The 25,746-nt window shown below is 30.4% G+C and overlaps 1 protein-coding gene across 1 annotated transcript; it reads left to right on the top strand.

Annotated features, from left to right (window-relative positions):
* The first annotated feature begins 4,469 nt into the window (after positions 1-4,469).
* On the top strand, positions 4,470-24,926 carry LOC107064264 (MOXD1 homolog 1). Its single transcript, XM_015316706.2, has 10 exons — positions 4,470-6,075; positions 19,949-20,101; positions 20,556-20,729; positions 20,813-20,899; positions 21,620-21,809; positions 21,902-22,167; positions 22,260-22,678; positions 22,758-22,957; positions 23,341-23,471; positions 23,559-24,926. Exons 1-10 carry the CDS (start codon positions 4,996-4,998, stop codon positions 23,724-23,726), a joined length of 2,868 nt encoding a protein of 955 aa, XP_015172192.2. The 5' UTR covers positions 4,470-4,995; the 3' UTR covers positions 23,727-24,926.
* The last annotated feature ends 820 nt before the right edge of the window (positions 24,927-25,746 follow it).

Below are 25,746 nucleotides of genomic sequence, written 5' to 3'. Positions count from 1 at the left end.
AATCAAGGGAGACGATTGCAAGATTTAAGCAAAACGAAAGATAAATAAAAGATTAACTAATCCTATTCATTAATTTTATTTACAAGAAATGAATGAGACTCATTCTCAAAAATCTATTCTTATTTGACTTTGAGAATTCTTATTATATTTCTTTAAATCAGAAAATATTGGTGTGAATAATTGGGTGCTTATTAGAAAATATTGGTTGCTAATCAAAAATAATCATTGTGATGGAGGATCGGAGGATAGGAATGGAGGATAGGAATTGATACTATATAATAGATCAATATATTAGATAGCAATTGATACTATATAATAGATCAATATATTAGGCTCTCTACGAGGCTTTTCTACGATTTATTTTTGAATATTCATATAATATTATTTTTTAATATTATACGACTACAGAAATTAATTTTAGGATTAAACAGCATTTTTCTGTAGCATCTTTAATTACAAATATCTAAAAAATTATTAAGTAGTGGCCCCTATAACCATATATATTTGTAAACAGGGAAGCAAAATCTATTATCCTACAAAATTTGAACAAAATCCGTGAGGGCAAGACATTGCAGAGTGGTCACAACAGGCTTTACTACTTAACAATATTTGTCAGTTAGGACGTAACAGTATTTGACTCGACACGAATCAAAAACAATCTTTTTGTCTTAAATTTGTTCTGCTTTTTACGGTCATACAAAGAATCATCTAGGTTGAAAAGGCTTGAAATTTAATTATCCGATAAACGCGATGAGTAAGTTAAAAATTCAAAAAAGCAGATGTCGTCGAAAAGAAAACAAGATTTTGTAGCAGGTGTAAGTCGAACGACAGGTGAACGTGGCGCGATTCTTGATTATTTTGAGAGACGTAAAAAGAAGGCGTTAAATTTAGCTACGGAAAGTCATGGTAACTTTTCGATATATTTTGAAAATTTATAATATTATATTGAATTATTTGGAAAGTTATTGCCAATTTATAAATATGTATTTGATATATATTCTTAAATATATGTATATAAAAATAGAAAACTATTGCGTTTTAATTTTTTTATGAAAATCGACACGAACTTTTCGAGAAATCCAGTAAAGAAAATAAGATATAATATATATATTTATATAAATAATAAATATAATGTACTTCAATTTTTAATTAATATTTGAGAAGAAGATATTGAAATCTGTTTCAAATTACATGTAAAGATTTTACAAATTACATTACAGATACAATCCTGAGGGTTGGTAATATCTTGTGACAGAAACCCGAGAAAAGAAGAAGTCTTACAAGTTTACGTCCTCTTTTGTTAAAGTAGCGTCTGTTCGATTGGATAAAAACTTATCGTGTTATTCTATCAAGTCAAACTATAAAAAGTAATAGATTAAAAAAATAAAATGAATGGGACTCAACTCTTCTATTATTATGCTTTATACGTTAATATCTTTATACACTTTGGGATTTCCCAGGACAAAGCGATTTCCGAGCTGATATCATGACTTCTGATATATAAGCTGCGTAGAAGACAATGAACGATCTCACTGAATACTAAAAGGCCCCTGAGAACAGTGCGTGATTGAGCTTCTCGAAATATTCTTTACGTTATATATATAGGAATACGGAGTATCTTCTTGAATTTTGTTCAATGTTTTCTCCCTCCAAGTTTTCCAAAGCTATAATGGAGGATATGATTACGTGATATGGTTAATCATTGAGGGATACAATATACTATTTTTATCTATAACGATTTTTTATTTTTTGACAATAAATTCTGTCAATGAAATTACTTTAATATTATACGTATATATATGGTATATATATACCATAAGTGCTTATGCTTGTGCATGCATTTAAATTCCCAATCTCAATTTTTCCTACATAAAATACACAATGCACAAAATGTTGCAGTAAGTTTCTGCTAAGCTTTATAGGACTTTTTATAATTGAAATAAAGAAAAAATTGTATACAAATACAAAACAGGAAACGTTTTGTTTCCAAGTTATAATCAATCAAAGATTATCCTCCTATTTTAGATTTGATCAATTCTATAAGATTTTCAAGTTTGAAATTCAATTTTTATTGATTTCCAAACAGATCGAAATATGTATTTCCTGATATATCTCTTTGGGGAAAAAGAAAATGGCGATGGTGAGTGTATATGCTTACCTTTCGGTACAATGGTATATCTATAATATAGAAGAACCTTTCGTGACAATAGTGGAATCAGACAAAGGGAGATTCAACGAAAACTCTGTATTTTCGAACTTCCTGCTCTTGTCACATTGCCATAACAAAATTCACTGTACACATACGATGTATAAACCTATATATATATAAAACGACGAAAATAATTCTTTCTACTTTTTATTTATTTTTTTTATTTAAAGCAATATTTACAAAGACGATAATCGTTTTATCGTTTTTGACTCTGTCCGTAAATTAGAATTATCTTCTAAGACGACGAGGATCAACTCGCGAGATCCTCCATGAGCTCTGAATTTGAATGAAAAAATATTTCGACAAAGAAAGGACGAAGCTTTAGAACGAAGACTAAATTCGCATCGCTAGTGGACGATTCCTTGAGCAAAACTGGTTTCGGGCTGACAATTAATTCGATCGGGATAAGTCGTTCTTGCTAGCGACGATCCGATTTATGACTTATTAAATGCTATTTATTAAAATCGCTTAACGATCGGTATCCTCTAAATAAGTATTTCTTGCACGTCGTAATTAACCGATTATTGGCTTTAACGTAATTTATACCTTTGTCGTAACACTGTTATCACTTACGAATAAATTATAAATAAAATAGTATAAAGGATTATCTTACTTCCATTTAATGGTTATACTTTGTATCGATGATTAATATTTTGCATTAATTTTTGAAAACAAATAAATATTACGTATACTTAATAATTAAAGATTGCAATTGTAAATGACAACAATTTTGATCGTAAAGTTTTAAATTAATAATAATTAAATATCTTACTGTGTCAACATCGTTTTTTTTTTCGATATCTGAATCGATAGTGAAACAAGTGCACTCACAGAAGAATAAAGATCGTTAAATCTTCCTACATAAACTATAATGTTTCCATGTCAGTTACAGGAAGTAACGCGATACAGTTGGCTTCCGAACACGTGCAAATGCTTAAGCATAATAAAATTTTTTAAACGGTTACTGACCGGACGAAGACAACACGATTAAACGTTACGAATATTGATACGTATTATTACGTACTATTGTCGATCAAGGAAAAAGTAGAGAACTTTCAATTTTTATCGATCTTTGAAACGATCGACAATTATCCCTGTCCCTTTATTCGATCAGAATTGTATTTTCCCTTGCTTTTCTACCAGATTTTATCCCATGTAACCCTTAGTCTTGAGATAATATGCGCTGACAGTTTATTGATAACTGTCCTGATAGTTTAGAGTCATTCTACCCCCTATTACCGATTTATCAGGAAAAGTACTCTTTATAATTTGTCGAGTGTTTGAGCTTAAAGCACGTACGTTGGATCATTTTCTTACATGGTCGGTTCCATGAATTGAATAATCTGACTCTTGTGAGACTGGATACAGATAAATAGCTACATAACGACGTAACAGTATATAAATAAGAAAACTTTTAATAAAACATTTGTAAAAAGTTCGAAAGACTAGCGTATTTACAGTAATCTCAGATTATTTATTAACTAAAAAATATATGGAAATATTAAGAACAAAAGTTCAATAGTATTTAAATAATCTGAAATATATCTATATAAGATAAAATAATTTGCTTACATCAAGCTGTTTTTATATATCACAGTGCCGAATGAGAACCACTGAGGAACAGAAGGGCGCGTGCCAAGGGCTCGCATCTGCCGCAGTTAGTTTTGCAGCCCCTCAGTTTCTTACTAGAACAGTACTACTCATCGATGTGTGAGTCTCACGTTACAAAAAAGAAACGCTTCCGCAGGAAGCGATGCTAGATCTTTATAACGCGTTTCCTTTTTTCATTTCAAAGGATTCTTCCTTTTGCCGCTAAAATAAAATAAATATCTTTCAAAATATTATAGTAAAACTTCAAGATTCCTGATGAAAAAGCTTTCTAAATCATGCGTTTATTCTATACTCGTTCTAAAATCTATATCATCAATACAATATTTTAATATTTTAAATACTTACGAGTATGTTTAATTGTCTTTCTTTTATAAATATTTAATCAATTGTAATATTATATCAATTTTAATTTAACATAAACTTTCTAACAAATTTATAAACATATTGGATATTTATTTACGTGAATTCAGGTATATGCGTCTGTGTGTATATATATAATTGTAATGTTAAATTAAAAACATAAATTACAATAGAAACAATGAAAAATATTATAAATAACGATTTAATTTAAGGCATATATTTAATTAATAAAAATATTTAATATTTTTGGATGTTTAATTGTAATTTTGAGAAATATCATAAGAGGGGTTGTGTTCGTGGGTATTCAGAAAGCAAAATACGTTCCTGGAAGTGGGCCTGAAGAAGGGGACGAACGGCAGGTAAGCAGCTGCGAGCATCTGCAGGGAGAGCGGCAACCGTGGGCAGCCTCATGTTTGAATTAGTCCCGACACAACTGTTGTTCGTGCAACATGTATCAAAGAACGTTGCTTAAATTTCGAAGAAAGGATAAGTGATAAAGATTCTAACTTCGAATGATATGAATTTTTGTTTAAATTTTGTGCTCATAAAATGTTTAAAAATTTATACTTTTGATGATAATTTTTAAATAAACTAAGGGTTCTCACAACATTCGCGATGTTATTTTAGTTTAAAACTTTTAAAATGACCCTAACAAATTAATATTTTGATCTGAAAGTATGTTTCAAAATTAATAAAAAAGAAACAAAAAATAAGAAAAGTATCATAAGGAGTGAAACGAGTGAAAACAGAAACCGATCAAATGATTCTATAAAATTCAATAAATTTTAAAGAAGAAGAAGAAGAAGAAGTAGAAAATGGAGAAAATGTTGATACTCCAATTAATTGTTATATTTAGCCTATGCTGGACGATTCATTGTGATTTATTGGACTTATATGTTCAACACATGGATGAGACAATGAGGACGCAGGCGTATAGTAAAATGCATCATCCGAAGAATCTTTTAAACAGGTCAAAGCGTAGTGTACAAGACGAGCCACTGTTGAGAATTCAGAGTATGTTCAAAAAACAACGTCTTGACGTCGACGAGGAATACTGGAAGCAAAGGAACAAGGAGCTTGTACCGTACGGAGAAGACGGACTCGATTTTCCGAACGATAGAGAAGAAACTTTAGATTCCAGTCAGTATGAATTAATAAGAAATTCAACAGAAAATAATATTTCATTGAATACCGAAGATGAAACAACAACAACAACAACAGCAACGACAACGATTATAACCGATGAAAATAATTCAGACGCTTCTTTCGAAATAGAATTATCGGATAATGAACCAAAAATTGATATGAACAGTACTAAAGAGGATATAGAAATCGAAGAGTTAAACGATAGTTTGGAAGAAATGCAACCAAACTTGGATGAACTCAAAGGAAACGGGAACGTCGAAGTAATTGAGGATACCAAATTTTTCGAGAAAAAAATAACAAACAAGGACTCGACGTCCGAACAAATCAAAATTATCAATGAAGAAGAAACTGATAAAGTTTCTTCGGCTTCTACAGTTTTTAGTGAGACCACTTACAAGAAAGCTCCGAAACCATGGAGTCGCGTGCCAAAGAAATATTTTCCAGGTTTCGACAAGATACCTAAAGAATTATACAGCGGCAAGGGTTATTACATATCCAACGAAGATGCTGATGTGGTTAGATCAAAGAGAAATACAAAGGAGAGAATATTTCCTAGGTATGAGAGACTCGACGAGGATGGTAATGTTATCCTCGAGTGGGATCCTTCGGACGAGGAAAAGATCACGTTCAGAATTACTGCGAAAACGTTGGGTTACGTTGGTATTGGATTCAATGAGAAGAGTCACATGAAAGGAGCTGACATTCTTCTCGCTTGGGTCGACGATCATACTGGGGCTGTCAATCTTCTGGTAAGTTTTTTTCTCATTTTGATTTACAGTGATCGATAGACCTTTTACATTCTCCGACTAGATACCGAAAAAAAACTCCTCGGGCATTCGATATTTGATCGATCTGTTCAGATTATTCTAGACTATATGGAATATGGTTCAGGATACTACATATAATTTTTTGTAAGATTTCATGTTCGATCATTATGCTGCTCCTTCCTTACTAACTCACTCACTTACTTACTTTCTTACTTACTTACTTACTCACTTACTTACTTACTTACTTACTTACTCACTTACTTACTTACTTACTTACTTACTTACTTACTTACTTACTTCCATTGTTACTTACATTCAATGCAAAGTTAACCGATATATACTAGTAATTAGACGAATACGTGATATGTAACTGAAATTAGGTTCTGAGAGATGAAAAGCAGTTAATGAGCATGGAGCATGTTGTAAACTCGGAATTGCCCTGGAGAGTGAAAATATCAACAGAGTGGAACAAGCCATTTTAACGCACAATTTATATAATGGTGAATGTAACATTATGCTCAATGTACAAGGTGTTCCAAAATAACTAAAAAATATATTAATGATGGCTGTAATATATTAACCTTTTTACCGAGGAATTCGAATTATCTCGTCATGGTATTTGGAAAACGATGCATGTAAATTTACATTTTATATCATTTGTTTCTTTTCTTAATCGAACATTGTTTTATGTAATACATGCTTTGATAAATTAAAAGGTTACAAAAATAAACATATGTGCTACTTGATTTTATTTGCAAGTTAATATTAATTTGTGTTATTAAGACTTAATTGCTTTTTTATATTTAAATATAATAAAATAAATAATTGTAGATAAGATAATATACTAAAAATATTTAAAAAAAGCTATGGCTCCGTCCTCATATCGTGTATCAGAGACTATTCTCCCCCTCCAATGAGGGTCATCAAGATTTAATGGCGTTGAAAGTTCAGTTTTCGTTCCTCTCATTGACAAACCTTTCGCCCTTAGCTTTTCCTTTAGTTCTAATACTGAACAATCATCTTTTCGCAACATGTCGAATACTTTGTATAAAAACAAGAATCTCACAAAATCCAATAGCAGTTTTGATAATTTATCAAAACTCACATAAACAACTTCTAAAATTCTAGATTATCCCAAGGATTTAAGTGCTCAAAATCTAATAGTTCTAATACTAAATGTTCAAAATTCTAAGGTTTCAAAGTTCTGAAAATCTAAGATTCTAAGTATTCGTTCACTCAAACTCTAAGTTTCTAAGATTGTAAGGTTCTAAATATCGAAATTTATGGTTCACAATAACGTAAAATTACAAGTTCACTTTTCAAAACATTGTCAGAAAGAGAGGATGCGAACCACGAATCGCAAATTCCGATCCCACTTCTGAAATTTGTAAACGAAAGCTTTTGAAAGAATTGAAAGCTTGAGTAGGTAAAATACGTCTTTATTTCTTCACGTCTTACAATAAACTCCCCTCAAATTCACTTGTCGATACATTCTCTTCTTTCACTCCTGCATGCACACCCGAGATAGCACACATACATATTCTTATCCACGATATTTAATTAAACATAAAAGAACGAGCCGTCTACAATTGGTAACAAAGGTATAAGGCTCTTCAACGAAACGTGTATCGACCTGCAGCCGATCGAAAGCAGACGATTTCTTGAATAAACATGCTTACACATCCAAGCAGTCATCGTTTTGTTTTATCTAGCATACCTACACACACACATACACACACACACACACAGAGTATATCGTTGTGATGTTTACACACTGGTCCGAGAATCAAAACCACTTTGCCTAGTTCACGTTCTTATGTAGATAAACAAAGATGCATTTTTCTTAGTCTGCTTCTAACGAAGACAAATAGACTAAGGTCGGTAGAGATTAGTTAAGCGTATAAATGAAACTTTCTAATGGTATAACATCGTCCAAAGCGAGGATCTATCAATTCGCGTAGGTTAAACCTGTTGCTTTCTCGCCTCTAATCGATATCGAATTTTCCCTATCGCTTCTGCAATGTGCAAGAATAGGTATAGTCAAATCCTTTCATTCTTCTCCGATACATCACCATGTAAACACGATTGCTTCCTCTCAAATTAAAAGAAATTAAAAGTTGAGATCGTTGAAATATCATTTTAAAGTTCATGATACATTTGGTTGGCATATAAGTCTGTACGGTTTCTTCTAATAATAAATAAATAACATTACAAAAATTGTATTGATTTATTAGCCAGCCCGATAGATCTTATCGAGTGATCGAAAATTAGAATTAAGAATAAACTCTCATATCTTTATCAAAAACTTATTCGACGTATCCTATATACAGGATGAGACATTAACTATTGTCTCCTAAAATAACTCCGAAAGTATGATAGTAGTAGACAAGTTTTCGAAATAAAAGTTGTATGGGACAACGAGGGTTATTACATAACGTTAGTTTATGCTTGCTAGGTGGAGTTGTTTCAAAGATTTGAAGGTCAACTTTGTTTTTTTAGATAGAATGCTATGTTTTATATTTATTTTCTAATAGCGGCTATCGAGACGAATCCAATGATGTGCAATATTAAGGTCTTTGAAGATCAATAAAGGTTATTTGAGGCAAAAAAAGGGGAAAATGAACTTATATAGTATTTATTTAAAAAATGTATATACATATCTGAAAAATAAGAATGAGTATATAAATATTTTAATATTAAAATTTATTTAGACATTAGAGGATCAATAGAAGTTACTATTGGACTCTACACTTACAAGAGATACTCCAAGTGGTTGCCATTAGCTTCCAGACATTTATGTATACTATACAAACTACTGCTTAGGAAACGTTGGCTAAAGTGTTCAGTAAGGTTGCTGCACACGCATTTTCAATTTCCACTCTAAAAGCCACCCGTGTAGTCGGTTTTCTACGATATACGACATTCTTTAGGATCTCCTCATAAGTATCATGTGTCTTGAACTTATTAAGAATCCGTGAATTGTCAACGTATTTAAGATCCTGTTCCAAACTCAACCTCCATTGTCGTTGGATTTCAACTACATTCTTAAATTGAAATACGAATTTAAAATGATCTTACGTTCCTCAATTGACAAACTTACTGTCGCCATTTTGTCACTGTTGTAGACGTCACTTGTTGATGCTAATATATATATGCCATGAATAAAGTGCGTATACATTTTTTTGGCGGACTTTGTATAAATCGTTTATTATGAGAATACGTCCGTAAGTAATTTGAAATTCTGAACGTAATGCCACGCATTTCAAAGATAAAAGAAATAAAAAGGATTGGTGAGCGTTGCTTCGCGAGTCCACCTTCGGTTGAAGACAGTTTGAAACCTGTCGGCGTGGATCTGTCTAACCGAGGGAAGAGTCGGCGAACGAGCTGGCGAACGAACGAAAGAAAAAAAGAAAGAAAAAGAGAAAGAGAAAGGGAGTCAGAAGGAAAGATAGGAGCAGGGAGTACAAAGAGGGTAGCAGTGAAGATTAAGAGAAGGAAAAAAGAATAGAAGGAGAGAGAAGAAAGAAGGAGGTAGAAAAGGTGGAATGAGGACTAACATAAGAGGACGAACGAAAGAAACAGTGGAAAAAGGAAATAAAAAAAACAGGAAGCCAGAGAATTAAAGGAAGATTAAGAGGACGGCCAAAGCAGAAAGGGAGGTCGAAAAGAGAGAGAACTGTGGAGGATTCAAAGTCGAGAACTTCAGAATGTGTGTATATGTACATATATATATATATATTTATATACCCTCTACGTATGTATGTATACGACTATACATAAGTAGGTACGCTAGGAAGAATCGTCAAGCATGAAGAGAAAACAAAAGATCCATCGAAAGTTTTAAAGCATCGTTCTTTACTCAATTCATTCTTGTATATATAATATTTTCAACGACAACGGAAATACTTCTCTAAAGGGATGTAATTAGGACTCATACCTGCCATCTTTACTAACACGATCGATTTGTATTAATGAGAGGATCGTTAATTAACGCAAACCTAATGATCAAGCTATAGAGTCTGATGACTCATCATATAGCTTTTTTATTGCCGCTGCTTTTTCAAAATTGTAATACACGAATCTAAAGAAATTTTCTCATAGTGTTTCTCATTTCAGTTTATAAGTTAGGTTTATACGTGTTGGATTATTCATTCAATTTGAAATGTTTCGTAGAACATATATTATTTATTCTGTAATAAAATACGAATAATTAGAAAATTTTGAAGAAAGAAATAGGGTCGATACTTATATAGTATATCTTGGAAGAATTAAATTGACGAGATAGAGAAAGATTTTTAATTGATACTCCATAACGAAGGGTTGATAGTACCTACTATGGAAAAAGAGAAAGAAATAGAAGACAAGAGGCGATAGGCAAACGACAAACTCGAAGGAGCAGAACCTGTTTTAGGATCGACTTCTCCGAATTCCTAATCTTAATTAAATTTATAGCTATTACGGAGGAACTATCGCGAGACTTATTACTAAGGTAAACATTATTTCATGATAACTTCCTCTCTCAGGACTTTAATTATACCCGTAATCGAGAGTTCAAATTGATGAATACTGTGCAATGTTACTGTTACAACCATTACATACTCATTCAAAGGATAGACGATTTTTATCAACGAATGGACGCCATTTTCGAGTCTCTTGGAATTTCCATCCTCGATTTACCTGGTCCTTGTCTCTTCCCGACGTAAGAAATAAAAAGAATAAAAAATAGAAAGGAAAGGTACAGAATGCGCAATAGGCGGAGTATTCAGAGGTAAAGAGAGAAAGAAGATGGTGGTAGGGTCGAGGAGGGGAACATACACCGGCCTGAAAGGCTGGGATAAAATTAACGAACGTCGTTCCAACGAGCGAGATAACGTCGTGATAAATTTACGTTCCGTTCGTGGAACGGGGGGTGCAAGGTAAGAGAAAGAAAGAAAGAAAGAAAGAAAGAAATATATATATATACGTATAAAAAAGAGAGAGAGAAAGAAAAAAAGATTTTTTCTCATCCCATCATCCTTCCAACTCTCTTTTTTCACATTTCTTTGGTATACGATTGATTCACGTATTCTGTTTTTCGTTCTCCTGACGAATTATAAATCTTCCTGCAAAAAAAAAAATGAAATAAGAATTAAAAAATTTCCGAAAAATCGTTAAATTAATATTTTTAAAAATAACAAGTCTCGTAAAAATAAAATAAAAAATACTATATAATTTATACATACATTTCTCAAACTTATTTTGGGTTGACTTATGAATATATTATTTTCGAAATTTTCAAATACATAATATTGCTTATTTATAAATAACATATTACAAATTCCAACATTATTATTGGTAAATCCAATACATATGAACGATATTTATTATAAAATCTATAATATATGCAGATGAAAAACATTCTTTTACAACAAGTTGTAATGACTTTAAAGATATCGGACTAATAGAAAGAGAAAATGAATGAATGAGATAAGATTCTTTGAACGGTTAGAGAGTACGGTGTCTTCGTCTTCTTCTTCGTTACTTGACAAATACCGTTCTACTCGCGTACCTGTTCTCTGGTCGCTAAGGAAGGTATAGCTACACATATTATCCCAAGATAACATGTACATATGTATTACGTATACATATATTCGTAGAACATGGTGAATGTACAATATATATATATGTATAAATTGTATATAGACATACATGCATTCAACACAGAGGCTCGAAGTTCAAAGGCAAAAAACTCGTGCCGGCAGGCACGAAAGAGTTGCGCTCGCGCGTTCAATCCTCGCGTACGAGGGGCACATGCCCACCATGGGAGACGAGTGCCGTGAGCTTGTGCGAAATGAAAAGAGAAAGAAAGAGGGGATCGGGAAGGGAAGGGGGAGAGAAGGACCGTCGGGCATACCGAGCCTCGAGTTGGGTCCGAAGGGATCCAATCAAGGCCTCCAGACATCGACGGGGGGCCCGACTATGCGAATCTTCGGGCCTTGCCGTACGCCAGAAAGAGGAAAGCTGATCCTCTAGCCCATGAACTGTATAACCCTTTGGTAACGCCTATCACGAAGGTTATTTTGTATCAAATACTTTATGTTAAGTATATTTTTTATTGTTCTTGTTTGTGCTTTTTTAATCGAGAATCTTTTGTATTAAAGAAATACAAAAAATTAGAAATTAAAGAATCAGGAGAATGTTATTTCTTAAAATGAAATTCATTCAAAAAAATTCATTGTAAAACGTAGAAACATTTTTTGGGCTTATTCCAAAAGATTTTTGTTAAATTTCACAAGTATATTCTTATGATAGATAAATTAAATGGATAGATTATTAAAAAGATAGGAAAATTTCTTTTATTTAATATTAATCACAATATCGATTAATCGAAAAGGTAGAAATACGAACAAAATTTCTAATTTTAGAGTATTGATAAAAATATGTTGAGAGAATCCACAAAGATGGTGTATAAACAAAGAAATAAATACATAAATAGAGGAAATATGATCACAGAGAAAACTATAAAAATAATATATTTCATTAAAATTTATAAAATCATAAATAGATATAAAATTAAATAAGTAGAAAACGAAATACAGGGAATATTTTTTAAATCCTTGAGAATTATAACAAAAATAATTTTTGATCAATAGAAAAAAGATGAATAATTAAAATTAAAAAAAATTAGAATAAAAAATACAAAAAATACACTTTTGAAATCATAAAGAACTATACAGAAGAGTTGAACTAGAAAGGTGAACTAGAAAGATAGGATAGGGATTTTATCAGGCACCTTCTGTTTCTGATAGCCTTCTGCTATCGAGGGAAACGGCAAGCAACCGGCGTAGCTTGCGCATACATGATCCTTAGAGGCGATTACGATCGTAATTTATGGCAAGCGGGAAAGGACGTTTCGCAAAGTGAATCTGAAATACGACTAATCCAAAGAGACGGACGGGGAACGGACAGCGGACAGACGGACGAACGCATCATTGGATACGCAGAGGTTCAAAGAAACCCTTTCCACTAGCCTCCCTCATTGCTGATTCCGTTGTTGTTTGTTTTCTTTTTCTTTTATTACGTTTTCTCATTATCTTTCTTCCGTTCCATTCTTATTCAAATTTTCGTTTCTATTGCATTATTGCGTTTTTTGTTTCATTGGTCAAATATTTCATTACGTGTAGTTTAATGAAAATTGAATATAATTATTTTGTGAAAGATTTAGTAAAAATTCTCATTTATGATTGGATAAATATTTTATCTTATACTATTATTAAGAAAATAATTTACAGTTTATACAAGATTGTTTTCATTTTTTCTATTTTTTCGATCAATAATTATAAAATAAGTATAGTAAGTATATATGAATACTTGTTTTTGTATAAATAATTACATTAGTGTTATATATTAATACAGGACATACACTAATCATATATTTAAATGAAAAATGCTAATTGTTATTATTATGAATATTAATCATTTATTTTAAATATTAAACAAAAGAATTTTAAAGTATTCATCTCTAATAAATAACTGCTTTTTTTTTTTGATAATATTAATTGAGATGATAATTATCGCGATGATAACTATAATAATATTTGATATTAACAAAGCAATAATAAAATTTGTTACTATAAAAATAAAAATAAAAATAAACTACCTGTGATTCAAATTCTTACAAATTTACAAAGATCTATTCAAATTACGGTAATATAAAACAATGTAAAAATAGTGAAATAAGTGATCAACTCATTTTTGGTAGATTCTTAATTTATTATTAAATCACTTTTAAAATCATCGACATAAACGGATATCTTCCTTTTGAAGACTATCATAAAAAAAACAACAAATCAGCTTCTATCAGTTAGAATAACTGGTATTATTATTGGTTATACGTAAAAGAAATTATCCTGTTATGCAAAAGTTCGATGAGTTTATACATAAAAAAAAATTGTATGAGATTTTTCACATCTATAATAAGTACTTACTTCCTTTAACGCAGATCATCTCAGCGTGATTTGATTAACGAAGCATAAAGATAACACGTAGTAGCTAACATTGGGATCATAATAGATCGGTACGAGTTCTCATATTATCGATCTACAAAGTTGGTGGAGAAGTTAAATGCACATTTATAAGTATATACCTCGAGGGAAGACACATCCAGTCCGCTATAATCCAGGGTATATGATTTACGATTTCCACACGAAGAAACCGGTCCACCCGGGCCTAAATAAAATATCCTCACATTGGTACACGCCATTTGTCCGGAAGAACTTTGCACACACTTACTTGGAAGTATTATATTCACGAGATCGTTCCTTACCAATAAATTCCCATTCTATTCTTTAAATCTTCTTTCTTCTTACTCCCTATCCCAAATTCTTCGTAATTTTTTCTCATCAGTAACCCGATTATTCCCCTCGACATATTCAAACATAATCGACAATTTTACAAGATTTTCTTGTACTCTTACCAAAAACAAATTTCAAGATACGTTATAAATGACTTTATATACTATATTATATAATAATACATTATACGATAACGTTTCCTAAATTTTTCCTTCACCTGAAGACTTTAAAAATCCATTAATTTTAAAATAATAAAAATGAAGAAATCAAAACAAACATTTATTCTCAAATGAGAATAAAAATACTGCATTGTGGAATTCGAGCTCGTTAAAAGGAATTTCGTATTTACTTTCACGTAAGAATAACACATTTCAAGTTTAATTTCACAGTAAACATGGAGTTGCTGTTAAAGAAATTATAGATTGAAACAGTGTTGATTATATAATTGTTAGAAAAAACACTTTCTTAGAAAGAGATGAAAATATCAGTAGCCTTCTGAGAATTAAAAAGGATTCAGGGTCGCCTGAAAAAGAAAATAAAAGTAAAAAGAAAGGGACTATAAGAAAAGAAAAAGGGTATAAACCGTGGTTCACACGAACCCGAGCTATTGTATCCCATTTTAGGGGGTTATTGATCAACAAAAGAAAAACATGAAGAGACTTTAAAGAAAGATTCGAAATTGTTCGACCGAATATATGAGCTTAAAAAATGTCTTACCATTGCTATCTCTCAAAATTTACTAACATATTTACAGTAATCTACTATATTTTCTTTTTCAACTTTACGACTAACGTCATTAACCAACGCAAGAACACGTGTGAATTGGTCTCTTTCGTTGGCCTACCTTCTAATTTGGAGCTCGAAAACGGAGGCAAATTAACACCAACACCAGTCGCTATATTGTTTACTGCAAAACTGGTTCGTGGAAACTACCGATCCGATCTTTTTCTTCTCAATTTCTTCTTCTTCTTCTTCCTCTTCTTAGCAGTTACTCATACCATTTTTATAATCCTACTTTTCAGAATGTTATATCAGAATGTCTCCATGATTCGCACGGTATCATTAAAAGTCAAATACCTAACGTTACTCCCGTGTATTTGTAGACTGATAGAAATTACGTATGTATTCTTCATACCTGTAAATATAAGAGAACATAACTCCATTGTATATAAAACATATATAAATATATTATATATAAACATATAAATCATGACTAGATATAGTAACGTCATGATAAACTTTTCGATCTATAGATATAAGTCGTGTAAAAAAACAAAAAAAACACTGAACCTTGTTCAGTGAGATTCAAGGCGGTTCCCATGGGTCCAGATACTGAAGAAAAAGAAGAAATTTCTCTCATGAGGCGCCACTGAGAGGACGATGCTTGCCAGGTGTTTTGAACGTAGTTCACTCTCTCTCTCTCTCTCTCTCTCTCTCTCCTCTCTCTCTCTCTCTCTCTTTCTCTCACGTCAAAGCACCTTCTTCTTCTTTTTCTTTTTCTTTTCTTCGTCTTTTCGTCCTCCTTCTTCGGTTTACTTTTTCTCGCTTGCCTCAATCTCTCTCTTTCCATCGCAGACTGCACACAACGAAAATATATATACCAATCTTCTTCTATCCTTCTCTCTCTCTCTCTCTCTCTCTGCCTCGGTTTCTGTATCTTTCTCTTTCTTTCTTTTTCTACTCTCGTCGTCGTCATCGTCGTTTATCTCCGTCTATCTCCGTCTATCTCGGAATCTCTTTTTCCTGGCAATGCCGCTTCTTTTTACCACCTGGCAGAACAGCAGCTGGTAACGGAGGGAGGTCCTTAGAGAGAAATAAAAGCCCTCCCTGTTGTCCTGCGGGAACTCCACGGAAGCTTCCTTCGTGAACATTGACAAACTATAATCCGAATACGATTTATTTTGATACAGATTTGATAACATAAAATAATTAATAATATACGTTCATACTTATATATTCTTATATACTTTGATTGATTTAAAATTGGTAAAGCTAGTGATACAAAAAGAAAAAATAAATTATAAGTATATATAGTAATGTATATCTTATAATTCTTCACTTACAATTAGGAAGAAAACATATTCTCGTAATTATTGATTTTTATTTTTAAATATACATAGATTTGTAAAATTGGAACAATTTATTTATAAGTATATTTAAATGTATAAATATAAATATATATTTTTTGATACAAATTTGATAACGTGATAATTAATATTGTACATATGTACTAATCAATTTTTATATATTTTATTCGATTTAAAATTAATATAACTTGCGATATCAAAGAAATGGTTTATAAATATTACTGTATGTTAAGCATTTTTTTGCTCAGTAAATTGATAAAATTAGAGCAACTTATAAATATGTTGAAATAGCTGTATTATCATAAGTATATATGTGAAGAATAGAAAATTTCATTGATATGATCAACGACAGAATATTTCTCACGTTCAACAAACCACTCAGTTACATGCTTTAACCTAATTGCTCGAGTATAAATTTTAAAAATCTGTCCTGACTGGGTTTATGAAAGTGTCTCTAAGTATGTATGTATACTACACATATTAAACTAATAATAATAATTATTATGAAAACGATTATGGCACGTTTCATTTTCTTGGTAACTTCGTGATTATTATCGTCACTTAAAACATGTCACGCTTTAATGAGCAAGAAAGAAATTCTTTTTTATTTCTCCTTATTATTATACGAAGCATAACTACCAAGTGCCTTAAAGTAAAGGTTGTCAGAATTATGTAAAATTTCAAGATAATAATCGATCCTTAAAAAAAAAAACATAATAGACATTAAAAATTACGTGAACCAAATGAAAGATTCGTCAAAATGAAAGAATTATTTGATGAGATGGAGATAACGATTTTTGTATTATCTTATCACCGGAAATATCCCAGACTTAATCGTCAAACGTCTCTTTTTTATTCTCGGTATTTTGCTAATTATCCTTCAAGACTATGAGAATATCCGCGTTCTCTCTCTATGAGAATATTCTTGAGATAACTACTCGTGAGAACGAACTTGAACTACGTGAAATAATGAGATCGATTGCAATGAAAGATTCTTTTTCATTTATCGTGAGAGTTTTATGTTTTTGAAGTGAAAACTTCTTTAGAATAGGAGTAAGAAAAAAGAAAAAAAAAATTGTTTATAAGATACATGAGAGAAAAAGAATTAGACAACATTGTAGAATAATTTTTTTATAAATATCCAAAGACATGTTTTTTAATTATAATGTTTGCGTATTTAGGAAATTTATACTAATTTTTCAATAAAATAGAAAAGTTTGTAAATACAAGAAACTCGATTACGAGACTCTTCTACGAGGCCTAATTAAACACGCCCTACAGACTTATCGGACGAGACCCTACGGACTTATTGGACGAGACCCTACGGACTTATCAGACGAGACCCTACGGACTTATCGGACAAGACCCTACGGACTTATCGGACGAGACCCTACGGATTTATCGGAAAAAACCTCACTACTTTTCGGAAAAAACCTCACTACTTTTCGGAAAAAAACTCACTACTTTTCGGAAAAAACCTCACTACTTTTCGGAAAAAAACTCACTACTTTTCGGAAAAAACCTTACTATACAGGTGTTTACTACACTAGCAGAGGTGTTTAGTTACCATGCATTTTTTAGTTACCAGAAGCAACTCGTCTTATTTCTTTGAATTAAGAACTTGCTTGCTGTGTAATATGTTATCTATTTATATATGTTTTCAATAAAACGTATAATAATTTTTGAATGTGATAACAATAATATAATAATAATATTATAATAAATAAACCCAACAATTATCCTACTCCTGATATTCTGCAGTCGTCTCTTTCTCTCGAAACTTAGTTTTTCGAAGGTTTCACTTCTAACACGTGTGATCTGCCCACATGATATTTTTATTTATATTTTTTTCGTCACTCATCCTACGTTAAATAACGAACAAATAAATATTTATTTTCCCAACGATAATAATTAAATATTTATACACACCCTTTTTTTTGCTTGTTTTATTTTCTTTATTTTACGTACACCTAGAAATTTTTTCACACAATGCTTTAACACGTGTTAATAATAATTTGTATCTTATTTTTTTATTTAAAATTGGAAAAAATCCAAAGACATTAGAAAGATCGTCAAAACATAAATTCTATTTATTTTGTTTTCACTGTGATATAGACAAGCTGACGTTCACAATTTTTTTTTTATTATTTGCAGATTATAAGTCTATTATATTACAGATACATATATAAAGAGCAATTATTATATTATAATTATATTGCAATAAATATTATAGTAATATAATATCATATTAATTATATAAAAAGGTTATTGATTATTTCACATTATTAACCAGTGTGTTTATAATTTTTCAAAAACTCATATTTTTGTTAAATAGGTACATTTTAATATATAATTACATTTTGTATAATTGCTCTTTATGATCCAACAAAAGTTTTCATTTTTTTATGGAAATATTTACTGTAAAACATTCTTCAAAATATTAAATAAGTAAAAGTGAGAGACAACATTTTATCTACATTAAATAAAAATAATAAGAAATTATAAATACACAGATTAAGACTTTTATATAATTAATATATATATATATATATATATATATATAAGATTCAAGATCTTTCTGTGTTAGTAATTTCACCATAATTATGACGTCTTAATAAAAAAATATACAGTAGTAAGGAAGTAAGTTAATTAGAAGTGTAATATATTTTTAGATACAAAAGGGAAAAAATTGAATCTAATAATTCAGAAATTTTCCTATTTAAACGTGAGCAGGATATTTTTCAGCATAAATAACTTTAAATGTGTTGTCGTATACAAATTGACGATGTTCGCATATTCCATCGTTTTCCTCCGATGACTTTCAAGACTGTTTCCTTCTTGCACGTGCTTGTTAAAAACTACTACTGTACTCGTTGGGCATGACGACGGTAAAGCAATTATTTGGATTCATTACGAACAGGAAGAGGATTTCCCTTCGGACCCTTCGCTACGGTTCTGCGTACTATAGCGTCTCCCTTCTCTTATCCTAACTCGACAAGCATCTATACTATTTAAGAATCCAACGGACCCAAACGCCTTGAGGCCCCCTTTTTTCTCTTACTGTTCTTGTATATCTTTAATACATATCTTTAATAATATTCAGTTAAAAATAAGTATATTATACACATAAATTTATTGTTATATTCTTAACTATTACATTACTATATACATTATTTGTTTAATAACAATTTTAATAAAATTAATAACAGTTTAAAAATAAAAATTGAAATTAAAAGTAGGTACATTGCTATCTAGTTCTGGTAGTATCAAAAGAGAAAGTGTATGCTGGGTAAAGTAAACAAAAATAATACGCTGCAGAAACGTAAGAACATCTGGCGTTTGACCAATTCGATTTAAACATTTTTTAATTAGTTCAACATGTATCACGAATTAAGATATTTGGAAATAAATTGATCTTTACTCATTTTCATTTAGGATTCGCATGGTATGGAAGAATCTAATGGAGCACCTATTACGGACACTTCTCAAGACGTTCGTGTTCTCGAGGGTTACCAAAATGACACTCACACAAGCGTCACTTTCGTCAGGAATTGGCAAACTTGCGATCCTCAAGATCATCAGCTTACGGTGTGTATTAAATACTTTAGTAGGATCTAATCTATGGATTCAATTTCAATTTTATACTTTAATTACTCGTCTTTCATGAATTCAAATATTACCTTTTTAAAGTATATAATTCTGCTTTATTTCATACACTTTAATTGAGCAGTATAATTATTTCATGAATCAATGAAATACGTGTTTAATATATATATTAATTATTATTTTATTTCCGATATTTATTAATATTTTACAAATATAAATTTTAAATCATTATAATATAATTATATTGCTATAATTGATAATTATATTATAAACATATACAAATATCAATTATTATACTGTAATTATATAAGTATAATTTAGAACTTTACCAATAAGCATTTGATTAATAAAATTTATCAGGAACATATTACATTAATATTATATTTGTTTACAATAACGAATCAAGAAACTTAATATCAACACTAAAATATTACAGGGCGATACTGTAAGAGTCTTATGGGCTTTACACGAGAACGACCCGGAATTGAACACGGCAAGTTGGCACGGCGACAAACGTGGTGGAAGAGCGTTAAGACTCAGAACTCCATCTCCACATGGTCCACCTCAAGAAATGCAAGATACCAGACATTGGGATGTAAAATTAAATCAGGTAATAATATAACAATATTAATGTTTGATTGATCTTTTCTAAGTTTTTAAATGAATACTTATTTGTGTTTTTGCTTATTATAGTTTATGGTAACCGACTCAATGGACACCGTATATTGGTGTAAAATCTTTAAAGCACCATCTCTGACTAAAAAGCATCATATGATTGGGGTAAGTACATGATGAATACCTAAAAATCCCTTTTTTAGATAAAAATATTTATTTTTACTATATTCTAATTATAAATATTACACACATACATAGTACACTTCGTAAGATTTTATATACAAAGTTTATACAATAACGTTTCACTGCTATCGAACTTTTTATCCAAAGAAATGGATACCGTATTTTTTCTGAGTAAATTCGAATGTCAATGATGAAAACCTGCGAAGGAATGCAAAAGGTTGGGCTTCATTACGTATGTCTTTCACGAATCACGGTCATTCGTGTCGGACGTCGCATGTCTATAGTCGTTGCTCAGAATAAAAAAAAGAATAGATGATGTCACTGCGTTGTCCAAAATGCTCATTGACTTGCATCGATACTTTTTCGAAAATAGAAGAATTCAATTAATTTTTTTCTATAAAACGTGTCTTGATTATTAAGATCGATAGTAGAATAATTTTCAAGTGTTTTTCGGTATTTTATATATTTTTTCTTCTTCATAAATATATAAGTTATTATGACAATGGATTGTGTCGAATAATTGGAAAAATTAATTTTCTGATTTATCTTATAATAGAAATATTTATATATTTATATAATATAAAATAAATAAAAAAAAATCATTTATTCTAATTATTTGCCTTACGATTAATCTAGTGTCATAATTATCGGCACATATATCATATATATAATATTAATTGATATTATCTGTACTGTATATAGTATACGCCTCTGGTGGAAAAAGCAAACGAAGACTTGGTACATCACATAATAGTGTACGAGTGTGCTTCAACTTTACCAATTCTCGGTCAGTATGCTAGAATCGTAGGTGCACCTTGTTATAGTCCCACGATGCCACGTGAATGGGAATCCTGTTTGCAGCCTGTCTTGGCTTGGGCTCGTGGTAGCAAAGGTAGAAAACTCATTAATTTCAAGTTACATTTAAATGTAATACTAAATAATGGTAAGATAGAATGATAAAATCAAAATTGTATATCGTTTTAGGAGAATGGCTTCCAGAACACGTGGGAATTCCCATAGCTGAACATCAAGAGGGTTCCTATTATATGTTAGAAGTACATTATAATAATCCTAAGTTAAAAAAAGTGATAGATAGCAGTGGAGTACGAATTCATTTAACACCAAACCTCCGTGCTCAAGAAGCAGGCATTCTCGTAGCTGGTGTAGCAGTTAGTCCACTTCATTTGGTACCTCCGAAACAAAAAGAATTTGCTACAGCTGGATATTGTACACCACATTGCACAAACACGGTAAAACATTAATAACATGGTCGAATTATCATTGAACAAAATCATTGAAATGTTGGTACATGTACTAATTTTATTAAATTCTTTTCACACAGATGTTTCCCGAAGACGGTGTAAACGTTGTTTCGGTAGTACTACATTCGCATTTAGCTGGTCGTCGTTTGAGTTTAAAACATATTCGTAATGGAAAAGAACTTCCTAGAATTGTGCAGGACAATCACTTTGATTTCGATTACCAACAATCGCACACCTTAGAGAAAGAAGTGAAAATTTTACCGGGTGACGAATTGGTAGCTGAATGTGTTTATAGAACATTGGACAGAACAAAACCAACAATAGGAGGTTATGCTGCTTCGCAAGAAATGTGTTTAGCATTCGTGATACATTATCCGAGAACACCATTAGCAGCTTGTTATAGTATGACACCCGTGAAAGATTTTTTCAAAGCGCTTGCTGTAAGTAGCTTCAGAGGTATCACCATGGATCATGTAGAAAAACTTTTTCTCACTGCTGGGTAAATTAATATCATTAATTTTATTATATTTTATAATAATTTTTATCTTATTATATTTCTTATTATATTTTATTTATAGTGCCGATCCAGTGAGTTTACCTCCTACGGTTAGACAACAGCTTCCAGTTTATCCTGCAACGAAACCTAGCGAACAGATCGACGAGGAAATTATCAGAGTAGCACAGTCAGCATTGAAAGCAATGAGAGAGTATTCAGAGGGACAAGAAAATTATAACGTCTTTTCCCATCTTATTATCGAAGAACCTGAAGAATTTAGAGGTAAATTAATATAGTAAAAGTAAGCAAATTGAGACTCCTTAAGCAATATTAGGTTCTATTGAAAAATGTCTTTCTAAATTTTATATAAATTATCTACATGCTAAGTATAGTATATTATATAGTAGTAGAATATTATATGTTATACATAAACAAATTATTTTTTACTATCTTTGGAAACACCCATACATAAAAAAACAAAAATTTATGTTGGCTTGTTTTAATAGAATTATAATACATTGTTTTAAAATGTGTTTTAAACTCCAGTTTTAATGCATGATCTATTTAGAAAAAACAAATACTGCAAGAATAAACATAATTTCTTTTTTCTCGAAAACTAATTTGTTAATATTATATGTATTTTTATTTTATATTTTACTTTTTAGGTCGAACTTTAGCAGAACATTTACTTGCTTTACCCTTGACTGACGAATTGATTGCCAGATCGATGGAGAGAAGTCTTTATTATGGTAGACATATGACATTTTGTAGAAAAAGGGACGATAAATTAGCATTGGTAAGAACTCGAAGTATATTTAATATAAGAATATTTTAGATAATACGTTAAGGTTTATTTTTAACAAAAATTAATTGTATTTTTCAGCCAGCAAATATTCAAACGTTCCCAAATTTTACGGCATTATTGGAACAAAACGAAACTGTTTGTAGCGAGCTCAAAATGTCTTCATCTAATAATAAATCATCCAAAACTAATTCCAGTTTCGTCATCATGTTACTTACAGTTATAAGTATTAGGATTTTCGTTTACTGAAAACATTGACAAAGATTTATATAACCGTATAAATTTGTACATCAGTGGAAATTTATTATTTATTGCGAATAAATCTATATACGTAATATTCGGTCTCCGTTAGTCTAGACTATCCGAAACAGGTCGAAGATTATCGAATATTATGTTGACAACGATAACGAATATTTCCTCCTTAACATGACAGAGGAAAATAGAGAAAGAAAGAAAGAGAAAGAGAGGGATAAAGATAAAAACAGCAATATTTTGTCCAATTTATTAGCAGCGTAGATGACGGACGTGCAAATAAGTTGCCTACCCTTTTTAATACATGAGCTGTTCATTGGTCAAAGCGATTAACTTTATTTTAAGGAGTTTTTTAAAATTTTACTATCAAAGTATTTGATCAATACTAAACTTTTTATATTCAACTCATTTAATGTCGAACAACGTTTGTTACACTGGCGAAAAGTACTAACGATTATATATCGTTTCGTAATTGTTAACGCATGTTCCTACATGTAGTAAAAGAACAATTAAACCTAATATTTGGGATACATTTAATCCAGCTGAGAATTTATTCATATTTTTGCCGTTGCTTCATAGTCATTATGTTACAAATTATTGAAAATATGTTACTTATGGTTTATTTGACAACGTATAATAGTATTTTGTTAAAGCTGGAATATTGAAAGGAAGTAAACCGATACCCAAATAATGAAAGAACAAGGAATAAGTAGGACGAATAATTATTGTTAAATTATCTCATTTACCTGATATATTATATTTAAATAATTAAAGCCTAAAATAATCAGGTTTAACATTACTAAATGATAACAATTATTATGGTCGCTACATAATAAATGATACGACAATGTACAGAAGAAACACAAATTTTTATAAATATTCTAATATTATATATAAACATTTTCATATCTAGAAGTTAATGGCCACAACTTTCAGTATCTCTTGTAATTGTAGAGGCCAAAGGTAATTTCTTAGATTATGCACTGACTACTGTCCACAAATTTATTACTATATTACATGAAAATGAGTACAAGCTTGTAAATTAGTATCTTGTACACGATGTTACGCGAGGAACATTGAGTTCCATGTTTGTTAGCATATTTCTTAATTGAGTCGATGAAGTTTTTATGAGATAAATCTTCGTCCATTGAACTAAATATGTTTAGGTATATATATATATATATATATATATATATATATATATATATATATATATATATATATATATACGCGAATATAAAATATAATATAATATAATATAATATAATATAATATAATATAATATAATATAATATATTATAATATAATATAATATAAAATAATATAAAATAATGTAAATACACGATTTATAATGTATTTATGATAAGTTGTACGCAGTACAATCCTATTTTATACTTTAGTGCGTGTTTTGTATAAAAAGATAATAAATACGAACAAAAAAACCGTTTGAATTTATTTTCCTAATTCATCTGCACTCGTATATTCATTTAGTAATTAATTATTGGCTTGAATAAAAAGTCTTTTCGTTTTTTTCCTAATTAGGGCTTTAGGATTGCTTAACTCTAAATTAAAAAAAAGTTATGATATTTGTTTATTCAGTTAAAAGTTATTGTGTCTTGAAAAATTTAGGAAAAATTCAATACATTCTGAAATGTTATTACAAAAAAGAAAAGAATGCGACTTATGATGAACAAATGAACAAATTTGTTATACTTATGGAAATAAATGCAGTACCAATACATGTTGCGTAAAGCTGGTTTGAGAATTTTAAATCAAAAAATTTTGATACCAAAGATGAAACATTAAAGGCAAAACATTAAAATAAATAGATACTTTAAAAAGGTTTATGTCATAGGAAATTCACAATTTAGCAATATATAGAAACGTCTAACTTTTGATATTATATTTTCGTTATTATTAAATATATATTCATTTACTTATAAGTCATTCAGATTAAAATATGATTAATTTTCAATTGAATTTTTTTATGATATAATTAGAAATTCTATTATTTCAA

Source organism: Polistes dominula, unplaced genomic scaffold, assembly GCF_049000335.1.
Source record: "Polistes dominula isolate Pdom_NZ unplaced genomic scaffold, Pdom_raw_medaka contig_77, whole genome shotgun sequence".
Taxonomy (NCBI): domain Eukaryota; kingdom Metazoa; phylum Arthropoda; class Insecta; order Hymenoptera; family Vespidae; genus Polistes; species Polistes dominula.
Note: the sequence above shows the minus strand (reverse complement) of the source record. Positions and strands in the feature narration are given on the sequence as shown.